General features: G+C 37.6%; 1 protein-coding gene across 1 annotated transcript; it reads right to left on the bottom strand.

Annotated features, from left to right (window-relative positions):
- Nucleotides 1-964: 964 nt before the first annotated feature.
- LOC127108299 (uncharacterized) lies at nucleotides 965-1,480 on the bottom strand. Its single transcript, XM_051045761.1, has one exon. It carries the CDS (start codon nucleotides 1,478-1,480, stop codon nucleotides 965-967), a length of 516 nt encoding a protein of 171 aa, XP_050901718.1.
- Nucleotides 1,481-21,558: the final 20,078 nt, after the last annotated feature.

Below are 21,558 nucleotides of genomic sequence, written 5' to 3'. Positions count from 1 at the left end.
TTAGACAACATAATATTTTTGGAATGTAAGTGGTGCATTATGAGGCTTAGATATTAATTTCATCAGAAGGTTGTTAAATTATTTCTCCCCCTTTTTGTCAGACTCAAAAAGACATAAACAAAAATAATTAGCAAGATAAAACTTCATTGGATAATGTAAGGAGGTACAAGAGCTAAAAACACTTAGAAGAACATAAAAGAAAACACATAGCAGAAATCCTAAGGTGCCTAAGGGTTTAGAGGAGGTGGCATCTCCTGGAGCAGCTGAGTCAGGAGACTCTGAATGTTGGAGTTGACAAAGTCCTGTTGATCCAATCTGGCTCTTACGATCTGTTGTTCTTTCTGGAGTTCCTCCAGAGTCTTCAGCACCAGTGGAGCAAGATCAGAGTTAGACGACTCACGCTGAGTCAGAGCCACTTCCTTTGTCTTAAAAGATTCTTCTGCAGCAATGTGTGCTGCTTCTTTAGCTTCAGCAGCAGCAGCCTCAGCGGTGGCCTTTTCTTCTGCTTTTTTTCTTGCTTTCTCTTCAGATTCCAGTCTTGCGTTTTCTTTAGCTTCCTGGCGAGCTTTCTCTTTAGCTTCTCTAGCCATATGAGCCTTTAGCCTATCTTCAGCTCCTCTGATGTAGTCATTTCTGACATGTTCAGAGAGGTTTTTCAGCTTGAATACCTCAGATGTCATCAATCTGATAAATCCATTTTAGTGATTCCTCACTTCAGAGGGATTATCACTTAGTTTGGAATTTTAAGACAGTGATATGAGCTTCACAACTAAAGACTCATAAAATAAAGCAATTGACTCTTCCAGGATGGGGAAGGTTGGTTCATAGCCAGAAGCTGGATTAATGGTTTCTGGTGAGGTGGGGTGGTTTCATTTGGAGGGTCAGAGGTTTGTGTAGTGGGGGATTTAGACGTAGGTTCAGTGGGAAGTTCAGATGGTGATACTATTTAAGGTTCAGATTATGGTTATGTTAGATGTTCAGATGGGGAAGGCATTGAGGTTTCTGGCTCAGATGGGGTTTGATCAGATAATACACTAGCTTGGAGTTGAGCTAGTGTTGGAGATGGAGGATCAGTGGTTTTTGGATGGTCAGAGTCAGAGGATATGTCATAGTAAGGTGGAGAGGAGGGAGTTGAAGAGGGAGGTGAGATGGTTTCATTTAGAAGTAAAGCCTCATAGACGAGGAGTGTTGTGGTGGTGAGATTAAATTGTTGAAGGGGAGGTGAGGGTGGGTTAGAGTTGTGAGGTTCAGAGGGATTTGAAATGGATGTTATGGGTTCATAGTTTGCGTAGGTAGAAGATGGTTGAGAAAGAGAGGAAGATAGTTTATTTAAATTAGAGTTTGAAGGAGTGTCAGAGGGAACTGACTTACTTGAAGCAGAGGAGACCATAGGCACAGGCGGTCTGGTTTCAGACGTTTCTCCCAGCTTCAGAGTCTTCTTCTTCGACTTCCTTTCAAAAGGCTCTCGCATCCTCTTCATGAAGTTAGATGGATGTTCTGGTAGCCAATCTACTGAGAACTATAAGATGTCCATTCCTTGAGCTGCCAGATCCTGGAGATAGTAGGCAATGACCTTAGGAGAATCTGTCTTGGAGAACATATAGAGACCATTTGGAATCTTTCTATGATCCTTCAGAGCTTCCCAAGATGTATCCAGAGTTGGTCTTTCTAAGACCCTTTCAATGACCCCCATGCTTTTCAGATTCCCAGCATTCAGAGGTTTGTCGATGTCTATGGTCACAGCTTCCATCAGATTGTGGGATATCAGTTGGTCCACTAAACCGCTTTCAATCAGAACATCAAAAATGAGTCTTCCCAGAGGGATGTAGTTTCTGGGTTTCATGTGATTCCTTGTGTCTCTGACTAAATCCCTTAGGTACTTGAAAAGTAACGCAAGGAGATTCAACTTCAACCCTTTGTGAAGGCAGTATAAGATACACTTTTGGTCGGTTGTGATGTAGTCTGAAGAGTTTGAAGATGGACGATGGTGAATGGTACCCAGAATGATCTTCAACCAGACTCTCAGATTCTGGTGAAGTTCCTTGTTCTTGGAGGATTTGCCTTCAGAGCTTTGTTTGAAGATAGTGGGAATAATCTCCTGGGACATGTATCTTGCCATAGGCTTTATGGTGTAATTTCTTCTGCCCCCAGTTTTCTCCATGTTCAGAAGCTTCCATTTGTTGTGAGTAGTTGTAAACTTGTTGTTGTTGAGAGTCCATTTGAAGAAGATGAATGTTGAATGTTTATGGAGATGAAGAACATTGAAGAACTTGGAGAGAGTTTAAGTACAAGGGTTTTGTGTAGGTTTATGAGGGAAAATTGTGAGAGTAAGAGTTGTGACGAATATATATACACATTAGTTAGCATGCAAAACGACAGCGTTATTAGAGAATAGTAAACAGTACAATTAATTAACACAAAAATTTTGAGTTGACACGCAAGAGAGGAATTAATCGCAGCTAATGATGGATGTCTAATCCCAAAAATATGCACACTACTCGTGGAGATCTCAATAGTATGACTCTTGAGTTTTGTGCTAGACAGTTGTCTAGAAGATCCAAGATCAGACGCTAGAGAGGCCATATGTTGATGTATCTGACCTCAAGAATACCAAGAGATTTTTGATCCAGAGGATTTCTAATCCGGATTACATCTAACTGGTAGAAGTATCAGAATCAGAACCATATGCTAGGTAGACTTTAAGTTAGAGCCTATTTTGACACTTCAAAGAAGGAGCACAAGTTTTAGAATCATTCAGGGCAATCTGCCACGTTTAAATGTTTCAGAATGAAGGAGAATCTATCTTCAGCTAGAGGTTTTGTGAAGATATCAGCCCATTGGTGGTCTGTATCAATAAATTTTAAAGTTATTACCCTTTTCTGAACATAGTCTCTGATAAAATGATGTTTAATTTCTATGTGTTTTGCTCTGGAGTGCATAATTGGATTCTTACTTAAACATATGGCATCAGTATTGCCACAAAAAATAGGAATATTACTCTCATATATTTGAAGGTCCTCTAGTTAATTTTTCATCCCGAGCATATGAGTAGTGCATAATGAAGCTGAAATGTATTATGCTTCTGTCGTTGAGAGTGCAATGGTTGATTGTCTTTTGCTAGCCCATGAAATGAGGTTTCCTCCCAGAAACTGACAGTTTCCAGATGTGCTTTTTTGTTCCAATCTGTCTCCAGCGTAATCTGCATCATAATATCCATAAAGCATATACTCGGATGTTTTCTTATACATCAGGCAAATGTTAGGTGTTCCTTTCAGACACCTTAGGATTCTCTTAACAAGTGTTAGGTGAGATTCCCTTGGATCTGACTAGAATCTGGCACATAGACAAATGCTGAATAGTATATCTGGACGAGTAGAGTTTCTGACAAACCTTTTGACTTACCTATTCTTTCTCCAGAATGCATGTGGAGTGCATATGAGTCTTTGCTGGTTTGCTTTCTAACATTTCAAACTTCTTCAGAATGTCTTTTATGTATTTTCTTTCATAAATATAAGTTGTATTCGATGTTTGATTGGTTTGTATTCCCAGAAAGAACTTTAGTTCTTGTATTAAACTCATTTCAAATTCAACATGCATTAGCTCAGAGAATTCTTGACAGACAAAGGGATTAGCAGAACCAAAAATTATGTCATCAACATATATTTGACAAATCATGAGGTCGTTTCTGATGTTTTTACAAAAGAGTGTAGAATCAACTTTGCCTCTGATAAAATCATTTTCCAGAAGGAAAGCACTTAGTCTTTCATACCAAGCTCTAAGAGCTTGTTTTAAACCATAAAGAGGTTTTTTCAGTTTAAAAACATGTTTTGGAAATTTTGAGTTTTCAGAACCAGGAGGCTGATGAACATACACTTCTTCATAAATATATCCATTCAGAAACGCACTCTTGACATCCATTTGATATAGTTTGATGTAATAATTTACAGCAAAAGATATAAGTAAGCGGATAGATTCTAACTTGGAGACTTGAGCTAAGGTTTCGTTGTAGTCAATACCTTCTTGTTGAATAACCTTATGCTACTAGTCGTGCCTTGTTTCTGACCACTTCACCCTTTTCATTTAGTTTGTTTCTGTACACCCATTTGGTTCCAATTACATGGGTTCCCTTGGGTTTTGGTACAAGATCTCAGACATCATTCTTTGCAAATTGATCAAGTTCTTCTTTCATTTCCAAAATCCATTCTTTGTCTTGAAGTGCTTCTTTACAAGATATTGGCTCTACCAGAGATACTAGTCCCAGAAGTGTTTCTTTAGATCCCTTGAATGTTGATCTTGTTCTGACAGGTTCGTCTTTGTTTCCCAGAATCAATTCTTCAAGCACATCCTGTCTAGTTCTTGATCTTTCCTGGTTTAAAGTGACTTCAGGAGCTTCTGAAGTTCCCTTTTCTGCTTCTTCAGATTCTTTAGCCTTTTCCTCAGAGCCTGTAAGTGTTATCTCTAATTCTGCAAAAATTTCACTTAGCTTTGACTTTTCAGAGTCAAGCTTGTCATCAAATCTGACATGTATTGATTATTCCACAATTAATGTTTATGTATTGTATACTCTGTAGCCTTTAGAGCATTTTGAGTATCCCAACATAATACATTTATGTGCTTTCGAATCAAACTTGTTTAGATAATCTTTAGTGTTTAGGATAAAGCAAGAGCATCCAAAAGGATGAAAATAAGAGATGTTGGGTTTTCTTCCCTTACATAGTTCATAAGGAGTCTTCTCCAGAATATGTCTAACGTAGATTCTATTCTGAATATAACACGTTGTGTTCACTCTTTCAACCTAGAAGTGCCTAGCTACATTTGTTTCATTGATCATGGTTCTGACTATTTCTTGAAGGGTCATATTCTTCCTTTCTACAACTCCATCTTATTATGGAGTTCTAGGACAGGAGAAATCTTGGGATATCCCATTAGAATCAAACAGTTCTTCAAAAAAATATTTTTCAAATTCCCCACCATGATCATTTTTTACTCTAATGATTTTAGAGTTAAATTCATTTTGCACTTTTAAGTAGAAACTAGTAAACACAGAGTGTGACTCATTCTTGTGTTTAAGGAACTTTACCCATGTCCAACGACTATAATCATCAACAATGACCAATCCATACTTTTTACCATTGACTGAGGCTATTTTAACAGGTCCAAACATGTCAATGTGAAGAAGTTCTAGAGGTTTAGAGGTAGGAACAACATTTTTACTTTTGAAAGTTATTTTAGAAAATTTTCCCTTCTGACATGCTTCACAAAGAGCATCTGAAGAAAACTTCATCTTAGGTAGACCTCTGACTAGCTCAAGTTTATTTAGCTGGGAAATCCTCCTCATGCTAATGTGGCCCAAGCGTCTATGCCATACCCATTGCTCTTCGTTCACAGACATTAAACATTTTACATTCTGACCTGTAAGACCCCAATTTTGTCCCTAAGATCCCTCATAGCATCATAACATTGCATTGCATAGCCTCAAGGATCATTGAGCATCTTGGTCCCTTGCCTTTGAGTGGGACTCCTTGTGAGTGGTTTGAGATCACCAAGCATGCTTGAATTGTATATCATTGCTTTTCTCATTTTGTTTACTAACCAAAAGCACAAAAATATGTCACTAACATCTTTTGTTTGTAGCTTGAGCAATCACAAGGTCAAAAGCTTCTAGGAGATCCTTTGTGCAATGATATGGCCAAGAGGAGATGAAAGCAAGCATGGTAATGGTTCTCAAAGCTCTAATCCATCAAATATGCCTCCCTAGCATCTCAGTTCATCATTTTTATCAAAACAAGTCAAAGGGTTTGAGGTCTTGTTCTTCAGAGAAACCCTAATTCATCTGTGTACCACAATGCCTTGCTCATGAAGCAACCTCGGCCCATGGTCAAATACAATCAAGGGAAGTTCTTTAATTCATCATTTCATGCATATTTGAACTTATTTGAGTGTCCTCAATCATCAATTAATCAAGATATGAGGCATGGACTTGAGAAGTTGATAAGTCAATTCATCTGACTATCTTGAAATGCACTGAGACCTAACTTTTTATGTGTTGGTCAAATGGAGATGGTTCCAAAAGAAACAATGTTCTTAAGGACAATATGAACAACTTTCATGTTCATCAAAATTTGATTTGAAGCTTGGAAAACCATCTTCCATTCCAATACATTATAGGTCATTTTGACTGAAACCCTAATTTTGGGTCAACTTCCCAAGGACATAACTCATTCATTTTTTATGATTTTGAGGTGGGATCAAATGCATTGGAAAGATTAAGATGTCTAATTCAAATTTTATGTTGAACAAAATCTCAAAATCTCAAAGGAAATACATGTGATAATGCAAGACATTATAGGTCCTTTTGTGTCAAAGGCATTAAAAGTCAAAAAAGTCCAACTTCAAGTGCCCATAAATTCTTCATAAAAAATTCAAATGATGCAAAATTTAAGTCCATTTTGATTGTCTTGAAAAGATCTACAACTTTAATGTTGGAGGTTTTTTCATTTGAAGCTTGCATCATCAAAACAGAAGGGCTTGAAAGTTGGCCAATTTTAGAAACCTTGCCTTGACATGTTTTGCACATCACACTTTAAACTCAAAATTCATAAATTTCCACATTCCAAATGGACTTTTGACCAACATAACATGTGATCCTCATACAAAGAACTTTCCAACCATTACCCATATGCCTATGCTTGGATTTTCTAAATGGTATTTTCGAAGAGGTGAATGATTAGGTTCAATTATGGAATTCATGTTGAAATCTTGTTGCACAAGCCAATTCAGAGCAAATTACACGTCCAAACCCTTGGCATTTGAACTCAGCTTGCATTTGGCATTGCTTTTGGGCCTTGTGCATGATCATGCAAGCCCATGCAAGTGGTATCCAAATTTATGCACACGGATCATTCCACCCTTTCCTTGCCAATTTCTCTATAAATAGAGGCTTCATTCCCTCCATTTTACACACAATTTCAACCTGAAATGCTGCAGAATTCATTCCCCAACCATCACTAAAGAAGCAAGTTTCATTTCTCTTAAAATTTTCAGATCTCGAATTCAGCTTCATCTGGTTGTATTCATAGATCTAATGCTTCTAGACCTTCATTATACACTTCATTGAACTTCTGTTTTGATAAAGCAAGCAAGGTTTCAAGCTCCAATCACCAGAACTCAAACTTGAACTCCAACTGGTATTTTCTTCGATTCTCCTAATCCTTGGACCTATTGGCTGTGATTTTGTGTTGGCTGAAGTCCTCTCAATGGAGGCATCATGTTTATGCTTTTAAATTTTGCAATTCATGGAGTTCATGATGAACACCAGATTTTTTCAACTTCTGATTTCTCAAATCATAGAGATCTAGAAGGAAAATGGATGGTATAGAGATGATGTACATCATCTTAGCTTTCTATTGATGTATAGATCGCACGTTTTGGTTGCCTTTTGAAGTTCTGCATTTTGGCCGGAATCTGGAAGCTCACCGGAGAAGACGGTGGCTCCGGTGGCTTCATCATGTCCAGTTTAAATCTGGACCGTTTGATCCATTTTCCAGATTCAATCAAGATCATTCATTGTTATGACTTTTAATTCTTTCCCATGCGCACACATTGACCAGAGACCACCATAGGCGCGCGTCTTAGAAGCGTGTGATTTGCCAGCTCAATTAATGAGCTCAGATCCAACGCTCCTCCTTTTTTTGTATTTTATAATTTCTGATTTAATTCCTTTTATCTTCAAAAATCAATATCTCTTTCATTTTTTATCCAAAAAATATGGGACCGATTGCATTATTTCCCAAGTAATTTCTAGTTTCTATTTCTGATTTTTAATATTTTTTATTTCATCACTTGATATTTTTTGTGAATTTTCTCTTTTCTGGTTATTTTTAATTCATTTTAAATAGTTTTTTATATTCAAAAAATACAAAAATATTTTCCTAACCTATTTGAATGATGATGGATCTATGAAAAATATTCTCATCAATTTTCAAATTGATTTGAGATTTATTTGAGATTTTAGTTCAATTAGGTTATTTTTATTCATTTTTAATTGGTTAAAAATAGTTTCTGACTTTTAAAAATGCTGAATTTTTTTTTCAAACTTTGTTTGACCTTGTTGAACTTAGGATAAATCACTTGGACCTTTCAAGGTTGATTTGAAGTGATTTTGAAGTTTGACATTTCTTTAATATTTTAATTCAAGTTTATTTTTAATATTAAAAAATGCCAAAAATATTTTATTCTTTTCTTGACTTCCAATCTTCATCTCACTTCTGTTTTTGATTGTTTGACCTTGACTTTCAATGTTATTGGTCAACATATGAGGATTGGTACATGATGTTCCATTTTATGCATTTATATTTCTTTTACCATTTTGTCATTTCCTTTTCTCTTATCCATCTTCTTCTTCTTTTTCTTTTTGATCAATGAGTTGAAGGTTAATAAGTTAGCATTGATTAGAGAGATTTAACCTTCCTTGATTCAAATCTAATTCATCTTGATCAATTGATCAAGTGAATGACTTTGCATTAAGGATAGGTTGTCTTTTAAATCATGCAAAAGGCTTAAACCAATACAAGATCAATTCTCTTCTCTTTTTGGCATGGCAAGTTGTTGGGACTTGGTTCACTAATCAAGACTCCTAACATTTGTTTGTTGCCTATATTATTATTGACCGGCCTCAGATAGTTGTGACTTCTACATAAGTGCAATTACGATTGCTTAACATAGCGCTAAATTTGCCTTATGGCACACTAACTACTAACACTAACTATTGACAATTAACATTTACTTTATGCAATTTACTTTAATGCAATTTACTATTCTTGCACATATTATTCATTTGCTTTTCTCTTTGCTCACTTGAGCACATGTTTATGTTAATGACATTTGCCTTTTGCTCACTTGAGCACATAATTGTGTATATATTATTGTGCTTGTGTTTTGTTTTGATTGGTGTGGACCAAAATGCAAAGAAATGGACTTAGTTTCTAGGACTTTCCCTATGCAAAGAAATGGAGAATTGGACTTAGTTTCTAGGACCTTCCTTATGCAAAATTGGAGTGAAAAGATCTTAATGTTGAAGATGGATTAGAAGAACCAAATCTCTAAACTCTCTCTTGTCCATTCTTGTTTTACTTCATGGAACTTTTGATGTGTGTGCTTTTGTGCTAGGAGTTCCCATTTGAGCTTAATTGGAGGACCATTGCCATGTTCATCTAAGTGGAAGATACAAGGCACCTTGAAGATCTCTTTTGAGACTTGTTTGATTGCTTATACTTTGTGGTTACTTATTCCAAAGGATGAGAGCTACTTGGATCATCAATATGATCTCAAGAGAGGAACTCCTTGTGTGGTTCATTTCTTATCCCTCACCTTTTATTTTCCTTAGGACTTAGCCCTTCTTCTTCTTCTCTCCACTCTAACCCAAGCCAAAACTTTTTGTGCAAACATTTAACCATTGTTTTCAAACATTAGAAATCTAAGCCTTATGCTTTTGATTTTTAAACTTTCTTTTCATAATACTTATTTTGAAATGAACTTTTAAGTCAACTTTGACCATTTTGTATATACTTCTAATTGGTAAATATAACTCATTCAAATGTGCTTTTGTGGTTCCAATGGCCACCTTCTTAATCTAATTTTCCATAACCTTTAGCTATTAGGTTTGAGTTATCCTTGTGGTAGATGTAATACTCACCTATATCCTTAGTGATGGACAATGAGTCTTCCATGCTTATTATAGGGTTAACCTCTCACTAGCATGTTGAAGCTATCCTCGCATGGTGGATTTGTGGTTTGGTTGAGTTTTCTCCCTTTGATAACAAAAGACCTTAAGGCTTTTGGACCAATCAATTCACCAACTCATTTTGAGATTTTTACCCCGAACTACGAGGTTTTGATCCTAATCTTTTCTAAGATGGTACGTAGGTAATGGGTTTATCCATCCAAACACAAAAATGTAAATAACTTGTACATTCTCTTCTCATCTCTTCAATCATGTTTGCATAAACAAATTCTTCATAAGACAACAACCTTTGTAACAAGTATGAAAAGGGCTCCCTAGGAGTACCTAGGATGTTTTGGGTGCCTAACACCTTCCCATTGCATAACCAACCCCCTTACCCAGATCTCTGTTTCTTTTACTAGTTTTTTGTTAAAACTATTAGGTTTTTGTTCGCTTTCTAACCATTCCTTTGGATAAATAGAAGTGCGGTGGCGACTCGACTTGTATGATTTACCTTGGATTTAGTCAATATCTCTAATGGTAACGAATACCCCGCTACAGAAAGTGGCGACTCTGCTGGGGAGTCTTGCCTAGTGGGTTGTGCCAACTTTTATGCTTGTTGTATTGTATTGTTTTGTGACATATTTTTGTGCAATTTGGGATTACTGTATTGTATGTAATGATTGATTTGCTTGATATTAATTCCTTGTATGCTTGGTGATCTTTGTGAGATGAGTTCTATACCCGGACTCGAGTGCACTTAGGATAGGAGAATGGCGTAGTCTTGTTGACTTGTGTGGAGTTATTCCTTAGCAAGTTAACTTGTAAGTCCATTCACTTGGTGGAGGTCATGTTGGGATCAATAATGTCACACAAGTAAGTTGTGGTTAGACATTACTCTTTCCAATATAGACCTTAGAAGCCAAGGACCTTAGTTTACCAAGCCCATCTTGGCCTATTTTTAGGATGTAGTGCGAAAGTCGTTCAAGTGTAAGATTTGATACGATTGTTACGCGATACTACACTCATAAGAGTCTCTCTTGAGAATATTTTTGGAATACGAGTAGTCGTTTCTCTGATAATATGCAAAAGATGGGATGATGACTATGGGAACCTCCTGTAGAACATGTTTGGCAGGTTTAAACCTTAGTACATTCCCTTTGGGTGGTTCTTAACCAAGACTCCATGCTCGTGACTTGCAACAAACCCTTGATTCATGGTTGATCCGTTCATATATCCTTAATATCAATGGAACTTGGGTGTTGATAAGGTGTAAACCACAATCCACCAAAATGGATGATTGATATTAAGGATAATATAATCCATCCCATGACCTTTGTTTGGTGTGCTTTGCTTGATCCTTGAGTGTGATTGTTGTATTCATGCATCCATGCATCCATTTACATCCATATAATCAATAATGAAGAAAATTTTCAAGGAACTTAAGGGGTTTATTTGCAAATTTTCAGACATGGAAAGACAAAGAAGGAATACAAAGAAGTACAGCTTCAGACAACCAGATTTGAAAGAGTTAAGGAATCTGACATCCTATGTATTAGATCCTTTGGGTTTCAAAGCTCGTTTTGGGAAGCTTCTTCCTCTTCTGACTACTCAGGTAGATGAAGGATTGATGAGTGTATTGGTGCAGTTTTATGATCCCTTGTACCGTTGCTTCACGTTCCCGGATTTCCAGCTTTTGCCTACCCTTGAGGAGTATGCTTATCTTGTGGGTATACCTATCCTGGATCAGTTGCCGTTCAGTGGCTTGGAGAATGTTCCTACTTCTCAAGAGATAGCTGACATGTTGCACATAGATGAATCTCTGGTTGGTGCTCATATGACTACCAAAGGTGGAATTCAAGGTCTCCCTTCTGAGTTCCTCATTGCTCAAGCTACTATCTATGGGAAGACCATGAGTGAGGATGCCTTTGAAGCCATATTTGTACTTCTCATCTATGGGTTAGTGTTGTTCCCCAACATCGACAAGTTTGTGGATGTGAACGCCATTAGGATCTTTTCTACTCTTAATCCTGTTCCGACTCTGTTGGGTGATGCCTATTTCTCTTTGCATATGAGGAATGCAAAGGGTGGTGGCGCCATTGTGTGCTGTTTGCCTCTGTTGTATAAGTGGTTTATTTCTCACTTACCTCAGACGGTCGCTTTCAAGGAGAACAAGGAATGTCTACGGTGGTCCACGAGACTTATGTCTCTCACTAATGATGATATCTCTTGGTACAACCGTGTGTATGATGGTGTGCAGATTATCGACTCTTGTGATGAATTCTCCAATGTGCCTCTTCTTGGTACATATGGTGGGATTAACTACAACCCTGTTTTAGCACGTCGTCAGCTTGGGTTCCCCTTAAAGGATAAACCTAATAACGTTTTGTTAGAGGGTGTGTTCTTTCAGGAGGGTAAAGATCCCCAAGGTCTGAAAGCTAGGATGGTCCGCGCTTGGCGCAAGATTCATAAGAAAGGAAGGAAGGAGTTGGGTCCTAAGAATTGCATCGCTTTGGAGCCTTACACTGCTTGGGTAAGGAGGAGAGCTTCTGAGTATCTCATGCCTTGCGAGTATCCGAGACCTACACCTATGATTGTGGCTGGGCCTTCAACCCTCCCTAATCAAGGAGTAGAGGAGTTGAGTGACGAAGACCTGTCACGTGCCTGGATCCGTGAGCGTGAAGAGTTGCTTCAGCAGATTAAGGAGAAGGACGCTTTGATAGAGTTCCTCGAGCATCAAGTTATTGACGACCCTGACGATGCATGGACTTCTCTATTTCCTCAGTATTCCAAGTTTTGGAAGAGGAAGTACGATCGACTCGCCAAAGAGAAGGCGGATATGGAGACAACTTATGAGAGGGAAGTAAAGAGGCTTCGCGCATCCTATCTTCCTGTGTCCCGAGCATTAGATGATTGTTTCTAGGGATCCATAGGATGATTATTTTCCTTTCCTCTTGTACATGATTGACAATGCTGTACTTCCTTTCCCTGATATTATTTTATGAGGTATTCCTATATACGATAAATGTTAAATGATTCCAAAATTTGCAAATAAAACCATAGAGTTCCTTTGAAATACAAAAAACGAATCATGTGCACAAGCATTACATGCATCATGTGCATAAGCAGGTTTTGTTTCCGGCCTCTTGTCCTGTAGTCTAACTCTATGCTCTTCATTTATTTTGAAGACAAGCTGACTCACCGGTACTACACTAGAGCCAACTCTGCAAGACTGATGGATCAACTAGAGCAAGAGAACCATGAATTCAAAGAGGAAGTGGCCAGACTGAGTGCTTTGATGGAATCATTTTTGGCTGCCCAGAGCTAGTCTTCTCCAACGCCTTCAACTCCTCCCCAGAGGGCAGTTATCTCAGAGATTGTCTCCTCAACTGTGCCTGCAGCCAGTGCACACTTTGCTCTTACAGCCATGCCAACCGGGTTTCCATGGGGGATGCCTCCTAATTTCATGCCTGAGGGTCCTGCTCCCACTTTTGCTTCTATGCCGGCATCTAGCCCGGTCCTTGTTGTTCCTCCTCCTGTCGTGCATACCATGCCTAGGGTAGACGACACCATCTATCATTCTGAGTCGTCTGAGGGCCCAGATGTCTATGAGAAGATGGACGCTATGAGCGATCAATTTCTTGAGCTTCGCAAGGAATTGAAGACTCTTAGAGGAAAGGATCTTTTTGGCAAGTCTGCTGCCGATCTCTACTTAGTCCCAAACGTGAAGATTCTTGTGAAATTCAAGGTCCCTGACTTTGAAAAGTACAAAGGAAACACTTGTCCTCTCAGCCACCTGGTCATGTATGCCAGGAAGATGTCTACTCAGACTGATAACGACCAGTTGCTCATCCACTACTTTCAGGATAGTCTGTCCGGTGCTGCCCTGAGATGGTACATGGGGTCAGACAACGCAAACATCTGATCCTTCAACGACCTTGGCGAAGCCTTCGTCAAGCAGTACAAGTACACTGTGGATATGGCTCCCGATAGGGATCAATTCAGGGCCATGTCCCAGAAGGACAAGGAAACATTCAAAGAGTATGCCCAGAGGTGGCGAGAGGTGGCAACACAAATTGTGCCTCCGCTAGAAGAGAAGGAAATGACCAAGATCTTTCTGAAGACCTTGAGTTCATTCTATTATGAGCGGATGATTGCTAGCGCTCCTTCTGACTTCACCGAGATGGTGAATATGGGGATGCGTTTAGAAGAAGGGGTTAGAGAAGGACGTCTAACCAGAGAAGAAGGTTCTTCTGCCAAACGTTATGGGGCGTTTGCGAAGAAGAGAGATGGAGAGACACATGTTGTGACCTCCCATGTGAAACCAAGAAGACCCTTTGTGAGGAGGAAGACTGTGCGTCCCGCCAGTAACCAGCACCAGGTGGCTCATATAACACCTGTGTTCAGAGACAATCAACATAGCAACAATCATCAACCACCTCAGCAATATCAGCAACAGCACCGTCTGCAACAGCAGACCTACCAGCCTCGAAACAGTAATCAAACCAGCACTAGTTACGAGAGGAAAAGGGTCACTTTTGATCCTATTCCGATGACGTACGCAGAATTATATCCCTCTTTGATAGAGAGAAAGCTGATTACTCCGAGAGACCCACCGGCTATACATGCTAACCCCCAGTGGTGGTATAAGCCCGAATTGCATTGTGTATACCATTCTAGTGCTCCCGGCCACGACATGGAGAATTGCTATCCTTTGAAGACCAAGGTTCAAGACCTTGTGAGGTGTGGCATTCTGTGTTTTGAGGACGTAGGTCCTAACGTGAAGAAGAACCCATTGCCCGAGCATGGGAAATCTGTCAACATGGTCCAGGGCTGCCCTGGCAAATACAAGGTCAAATATGTCAGTCATATCCGACAGTCTCTGGTCGAGTTGCACCGTTTGCTGTCCGAGTACAGTCACTATGAGCACGATCATGATAGATGTCGAATATGCCCTGTTAACCGATTGGGTTGTCGCCAGGTGCGCAAGGATCTTCAGGAAATGCTGGACGAAAGAGTTATTGAGATTCTTCAGAATAGGAATGTTGATGAAAATGAACCTGAGGTCAACCTGATTTCCCTAGTATTCCAGATGCCCGAACCTGTTATCATCAAGTTTGATGGTAGCAAGCAGAAGGCTTCTCCTTCTCTGATCATTAAACCTGCCAGTCCAGTACCGTATTCATCTGAAAAGGCAATTCCCTTTCGTTACAACGCTGTTGCTGTAGAAGATGGGAAAGAGGTGACTTTGCCATCCTCCTCTGTTGTGAACATCGCTGATATAAGTGGTTTGACCCGCAACGGTCGTGTGTTTTCAGCACCACCAAAGCCTCAAGCTAATGCTGATTTTGTTGAACGCCCGATTGGGAATGCGGTGAATCCTCTGAATCCGGCACTTGCTGTTAAACCCTCCTCTGTACTGAAAACTCCTACTTCTGTTGGCCCTAGTGGCAATGGAAAAGAAGATTGTGATGAGATGTTGAGGCTCATCAAGAAGTGCGAGTACAACGTTGTAGACCAGCTTCTACAAACGCCATCCAAAATATCCGTGTTATCATTACTTCTAAATTCAGAACCACATAGAGAGGCTCTGCAGAAAGTTTTGGATGTGGCATATGTGGATCATGATGTCACAATAGAGCAATTCGATAGCATTGTTGCAAACATTACCGCTTGTAACAATTTGAGCTTTTGTGACTCTGATCTCCCTGAGGAGGGAAGAGACCACAACTTGGCATTACACATCTCCATGAACTGTAAAGACGACGCCATGTCCAATGTGCTGGTGGACACTGGGTCATCCTTGAACGTATTGCCAAAGTCCACTCTTTCAAGACTATCATATCAAGGGCCTCCCATGAGGCAGAGTGGAGTTGTTGTGAAAGCTTTTGATGGGTCACGTAAGACTGTGATTGGGGAAGTTGATCTCCCAATCAAAATTGGACCAAGTGATTTCCAAATTACCTTCCAGGTTATGGACATCCACCCATCGTACAATTGTCTCTTAGGAAGACCATGGATTCACGAGGCTGGCGCCGTGACATCCACCCTACACCAGAAGCTGAAATTTGTGAAGAATAAGAAACTGGTGGTGGTAGGGGGAGAAAAGGCTCTCCTGGTTAGCCACTTGTCTTCCTTCTCGTATATAGATGCTGAGGATGAAGTTGGAACTCCTTTCCAAGCTTTATCTATAGCTGAGCCTATTGAGAAGAGAACTCCTTCATTTACTTCCTATAGAGATGCGAAGTTGGCCATTGAGTGTGGTGCAACTGCTGGTTTAGGAAAAATGATTGAGTTGAAAGACAACAAGTCCCAGGCTGACATTGGCTTTTCTTCTGGGGTCTTCAACGCGCAAGGGTTATTCAAGAGTGGAGGTTTCATCCACACTGGTCAGGAAGAAGAAGCTGCTGATGTCTTGGAAGAGGATGCAGAGGACTCCTCAAAAGCTTTTGCAACAATTCCCAAGCTCTAAGACCTTCTGAAATGCCCTGACCAGATCAAGCCCTACAATCTCTGATCATCATTTGGACAAGGTAGTTATGAGCATCATTTAAACTCAAACAAGTTACCACAATGTAGTCATTCACTCTCTGATGCTTTCCCCTAACTTATCTGGTGTTAATTGATAGCGTTTATCCTATAATTTTACTTATCGTGATTTGCTTGTTGCTGAAACTTCTCTGAAATTCTCCATGCCCAGTTTAGATAAATGAATTTTAAGCATGAGGTTAAATTCGTGATGAGGAGACAATCACATTGGTGGTAGTCTCATGTTCTTACTTTGCCAAATGATGAAGCTCCGATGAGGGATCACCGAAGAAGATGACCAGATTTGTTTCAGGCCATCAAAGTTGGCTATCCGCGTTGGCATTTTGAAATATTTTGATTGGTCCATTTTGATGTGATTCCATGTTTTATTCTAGCTATTTTCCACCATGCGCCCTAGCCTGATAGCTGTTGGATCTGCCACGTCAATTAATGAGGCCAAATCCAACGCCTCTGTTTTTTTCTTCTGTTTTTTATTTCTTTTTATTTTTATTTTTAAATTGTATTTTCTTTAAAAATTCATAGAAAATTCATTTGTTATCCAAAAAATCCCAAAATAATTTCTAATTATTTATTTATTTTTCTTCATCTGATTTTTATTTTTCCATACTTTATTTTCTTGATTTTCTATTTTTCTTGGATTTCCTCTTTTTTCCTTTGTTTTAATTGGTTTTAAAATACTTTTAGGCATTTAAAATTCTGAAAAAATTATTTTATGTTTCTTATTTTATCTTTAACATTCCATAATTTTCTTGGTCATTTATTTGGTGTTTTGAAGGGCTTTATGAATTTTCTCTTTTATTTCCCTTTTAAAAATTCACTTTAAAAATATTTTTGATGCATTTTATTTTATTTTATTGCATTTTATGCTTGTTTGACCTTTGTTGACTTTTGTTGTCCTTGGATCTTGGCTATTTTGATCATAGGTCTCATCAAACTCAATGGATCTTGGATGTTGAAGGGGTGAAACCCCTAATCAACCAGGATGAATGATTGATTTTGATGATGACTTGATTAATCCTTTGATCCAATTTGGGTTTGGTTTCTCTTGTCTTCTTCTTCTTCATCTCTTTCTCTTCCTTTTTTTCTCTTGATCAATTGGATGGTTTGTGTCCATCTTGTTCATGATGTGTGGATTGGTACTTGATGAACTTTCATCATTTCAAATCTACCTCCTAATTGATCATGGAAAGGTACTTTGGATTGATGCATAATTTAGTCAAAAGTATCATGAAGTATTGATTGATGTAATGGACCACTCTCCTAGCCTTTGTGCTTGCTCCATCCCTTTTTCTTTTTTATGTGGCATAGCTTTAGGAGAATGAATTACATATCATTTCTCTAGCATGTATTAACACAAATTTTATTATTGACCGACCTCAGATAGTTGTGACTTCTACATAAGTCCAATTACGATTGCTTAACATATCACTAAATTTGTCCCGAATCGGAAAGTAAGTCATTTTTATAAGTGAGATTGTAAGTATCCTACTCCCCATGGTATTGTGTGATAAATATTGTTTCCTTTTCACCTAAGAGAGCTAGTGGCATACTTGCTGATTTTATCCAAGTCAGATCCTTTCCCATGGTGATTTAGAGGTCCATATTTTCATACTTGTGGGTGAATAGTTGAGTGTTCTCCAAAAAATGACAATTTGTCTTTTTATTTTTGATTACTAACACAACTTACTAACATATTATTGTATTAACTTTACTTTAATGTCATTTATCTTATACTTTTTATTTTTTGTCATTTATTTCTTGCTATTGACTTTATGCTTTTATTTTAGCATCTCATATTATATTGTTTGTGCTTATGCTATTTATTCTTTGTCCACTTGGACCTTTGTTTATGTTTATGATCTTTTTTTCCTTTGTCCATTTGGACTTATTTTTCTTTTAAAGACATTAATAAAGGAAAATACCCCTAAAAAATTGGTTCTCTCAATTCATGGACTTGAGGTTACTATCATTGGCATTGTTGTGGAGTTATAGACTTAGAACTAGGATCTTGACCATTGCTTTGGAAGTTTGTGATTTGAGACCTTGGGATTCATTTGATACCTTTGACTTTGGGCTTCTTTTAAAGACATGGCTTGGTTACTTTGGTTTCATCTTACACATGGATTATTGTTTGCTTATTTGGATTGCTTGAGACTTAATCCAAAGGAGAGAATTCTTGCTTGACTCATATCATAAAGCTTGTTATCTCTTGGTTAGATCTTTCCTACCTAGCTTTTACTTTATGTTCTAGGATAGTCTCTTCATCTCCTCCCCTTCTTTAATTTTCAAAATCTTCTCTTTTTTTTCAAAATCCTTCTTGTTTTCAAACTTAAACCAGTTTCTCAATAAATCTTGACTTTTGTCAAGTGATTTTCAAAATCTTTTATTAATAAATGCAAATACATCTTAAGCATGTTCAAACCAATTTCAAAATACTTAAGAAAATACATAACTCATTCAAACTATTTTGTACACTTTGTGCACTTTTTCTTTTAAAACTTTTTCTCAAAGTTTAGACATGAGTCATTTCCATAGTTGAGATATAATTCTCCTATCCCCATAGTATTAATGGTAATTCTTTTCCACCTAAGAGAGCTAGTGGCATACTTATTGATCTTTATCGAAGTTGAAGCTCTTCTCCATGGTGATTCAAAGTTCTCATACTTGTGGGTGGCTAGTTCAGTGTTCTTCTTAAAATGGCAAAATATCTTTTCATTTAAAAACGAATCAAAACAAACATCTTTGTTATTTTTGCCACGAACTACGAGGTTTTGATCCTCCATTGTACTTTGTGGGTACGTAAGCACGATGCTTAGGAAGTCTTGACAAACACAAAAATTGTAAAAAACATTTATCTTCTCATCTCCCCAATCTTTTGCAAACAACACCATTTTAAAGGCAAAATGCACAAATTTTCAAAGAGGTTCCTACAAAGTACTATAGATGTTTAGGGCGATAGTACATTCCCTTTGCATAAACAAGCCCCAAACCCTTATCTCTGTTTTTCTTAGTTTTGTTTTAAAACTTCTTTGGGTTTTGTTTGTTATTTTTCCTTTTCCTTTGGAAATAATAAAAGCATGGTGGTTGTAGCGGTAAATTCATGACCATTGAGCTATTGGTTAACTCAACGTTAATAAAACCAGAGTCGCCACCGTCCTTTTATTGTTTCCAAAGGAAAAGGGAAAAGTACACACAAAACCCAAAGATAAGAAGTTTTCAAATCAAAACTAATAAAATGTCAGAGATTACAGGTAAATGGGTTGGTTACACATAGGGAAGGTATTAGCATCCAAAGTGTTATAGGTACTCCTAGGGAGCCATTTTTGTGTGCAAGTGTTTTTAGTTGGAAATGATGTTTGATAAAAAAGAATGAGGGGATGAGAAAAGAATTCAATTATTTATAATTTTATGTTTGACAAGACCTTCAGTCTTATACCTACGTACCAACATAAAAATGAGGGATCAAAACCTTGTAGTTCATGGTAAAAATTTCAAAGAAATGTGTGGATTGATTTTAACAAAAAGCTTAAAGATATTTTGTTATCAAAGGGATAATACTCAATCAAACATCCTCTGATAATGAATGCTTTACAACATTTAAGAAGGAGGGCTCCAACTTGGATTCAATCAACAAGTATTCCACTAACCCTTAATAAATGAAAATACTTATAATCAAATATCATGGAAATGGGAGAATTATATCTCAACCAAAGATAACTCAAATTTAAATGCTCTCTTTTGAAAATGTTAAGATAAAAAGGCACAAAATGGCCAAAAGATTTAGATGAGGTTGTTAGTTCTTTTTGTTTTTTGAAATTAAAGTCAATATGATTAAGTTTATTTACAAATTTGATTAAGAAAATATTTGAAAATTCAATGGCATAAGGCTAAGGTTTCTAACCATTAAAACAAGTCTAAGTTTGAAATCACAAGCAAATAAGGTTTTAAAATGAGGGAGAGATTTTGAAATTAAAAAAGTGGGAGGAGATGAAGGCACTATCCTAGACAAAAATTAAAAGTCTAGAGTTGAAAAGATCTGACCAATGAGATGCAATCCACAAGACAAGAATGTCAGATAGAAACCCATTTCCTTTGGACTTTTAAGCAAGTAATAAGCATAACCATCAAAGCAATCAATATGAAGATCAGAGGCATCAAATAAAGATGGCCAACATACAAGCAAGTACTCCAAAAGCAAGCAGTCTTCAGTGTCTTCAAAATGTATCAGATGAAATATTCCTTGTGGCAAACTCATAGAAACAAACATCAGACATACATAACAAGATCAAAATAATAGATTAAGCACAAAGACAAAGTAACAGATAAACCAAATGGAACTATCAAGGCTTGGTATCAGATGAATGGCATTGGCCAAGATAACTCGGTCTCAAATAATGGCACTAGCCAAGTCCTCAAAGCATAGGGAGGTTGTTTATTCTAAGTCCAAAAGCACAGATCAAGTCAAAAAGTCCACCAAGATATTTTTAAAGGGTTTTTATTATTATTATTATTAGGTATTTTAAGGTCCTAATACCAAAACAAAATAAAATCACAAGCACACAATATATATAATCACAAGATATGGCTCAAGTGAGCAAAGTGAAAATGACTGAAACATAAACAAGTTGCATGAAATGTAAATGACAATGAATGATAAAGGTACTAAAATTTAAATTGCATTAAGTAAATAAATTTAAAGATAAAGCTATAATAAAGAAATGTTAGTCAAACGTTAGTGAAAAGTTCAAATTATTTGAGTCATTCTTTGGAGAACACTCAACCATTCACTCACAAGCATAAAGACATGAACCAAGCCATCATCCATGAGAAGGGCTCCAACTTGGATAAATCAACAAGTATTCCACTAGCTATCATAAATGGAAAAAAGGTCAAGTCTTTACACAATACCATGAGAGATGGGAGACTTAAAATCTCACTTACTAGAATGCTATGCCTTTTGGGACAAATTTAGCTCTATGTTAAGTAGTCGTAATTGAACTTATATAGAAGTCACAACTATTTGAGGTCGAGCAATAATTTTTTTGGTGTTAATGCATGCTAGAGACATGGTACAAAGAACCAAGCTCCTAAAGCATACCACACACAAAAATAAAGTGGGGTTGACCTATCTCAATCAAGCTCATGTTGATTCATCTGACACAAGGTAATTGATGAATCAACTAGCATTTGATGTGTAGAGAAATCATTGGTGAATAAAGGATTGGGAAGAATAAGGATGAAGATGAAGAGGGAAGGGGAAATAGAAACCCAAATTGATCATAGGAGGA

The sequence above is a fragment of the Lathyrus oleraceus genome, chromosome 1, assembly GCF_024323335.1.
Source record: "Lathyrus oleraceus cultivar Zhongwan6 chromosome 1, CAAS_Psat_ZW6_1.0, whole genome shotgun sequence".
In the NCBI taxonomy this organism is placed as follows: Eukaryota; Viridiplantae; Streptophyta; class Magnoliopsida; order Fabales; family Fabaceae; genus Lathyrus; species Lathyrus oleraceus.
Note: the sequence above shows the minus strand (reverse complement) of the source record. Positions and strands in the feature narration are given on the sequence as shown.

What these genes read in the sequence shown, in the direction of transcription:
- LOC127108299 (XM_051045761.1), bottom strand. Translation starts at nt 1,480, where the DNA reads ATGAAGAGGATGCGAGAGCCTTTTGAAAGGAAGTCGAAGAAGAAGACT.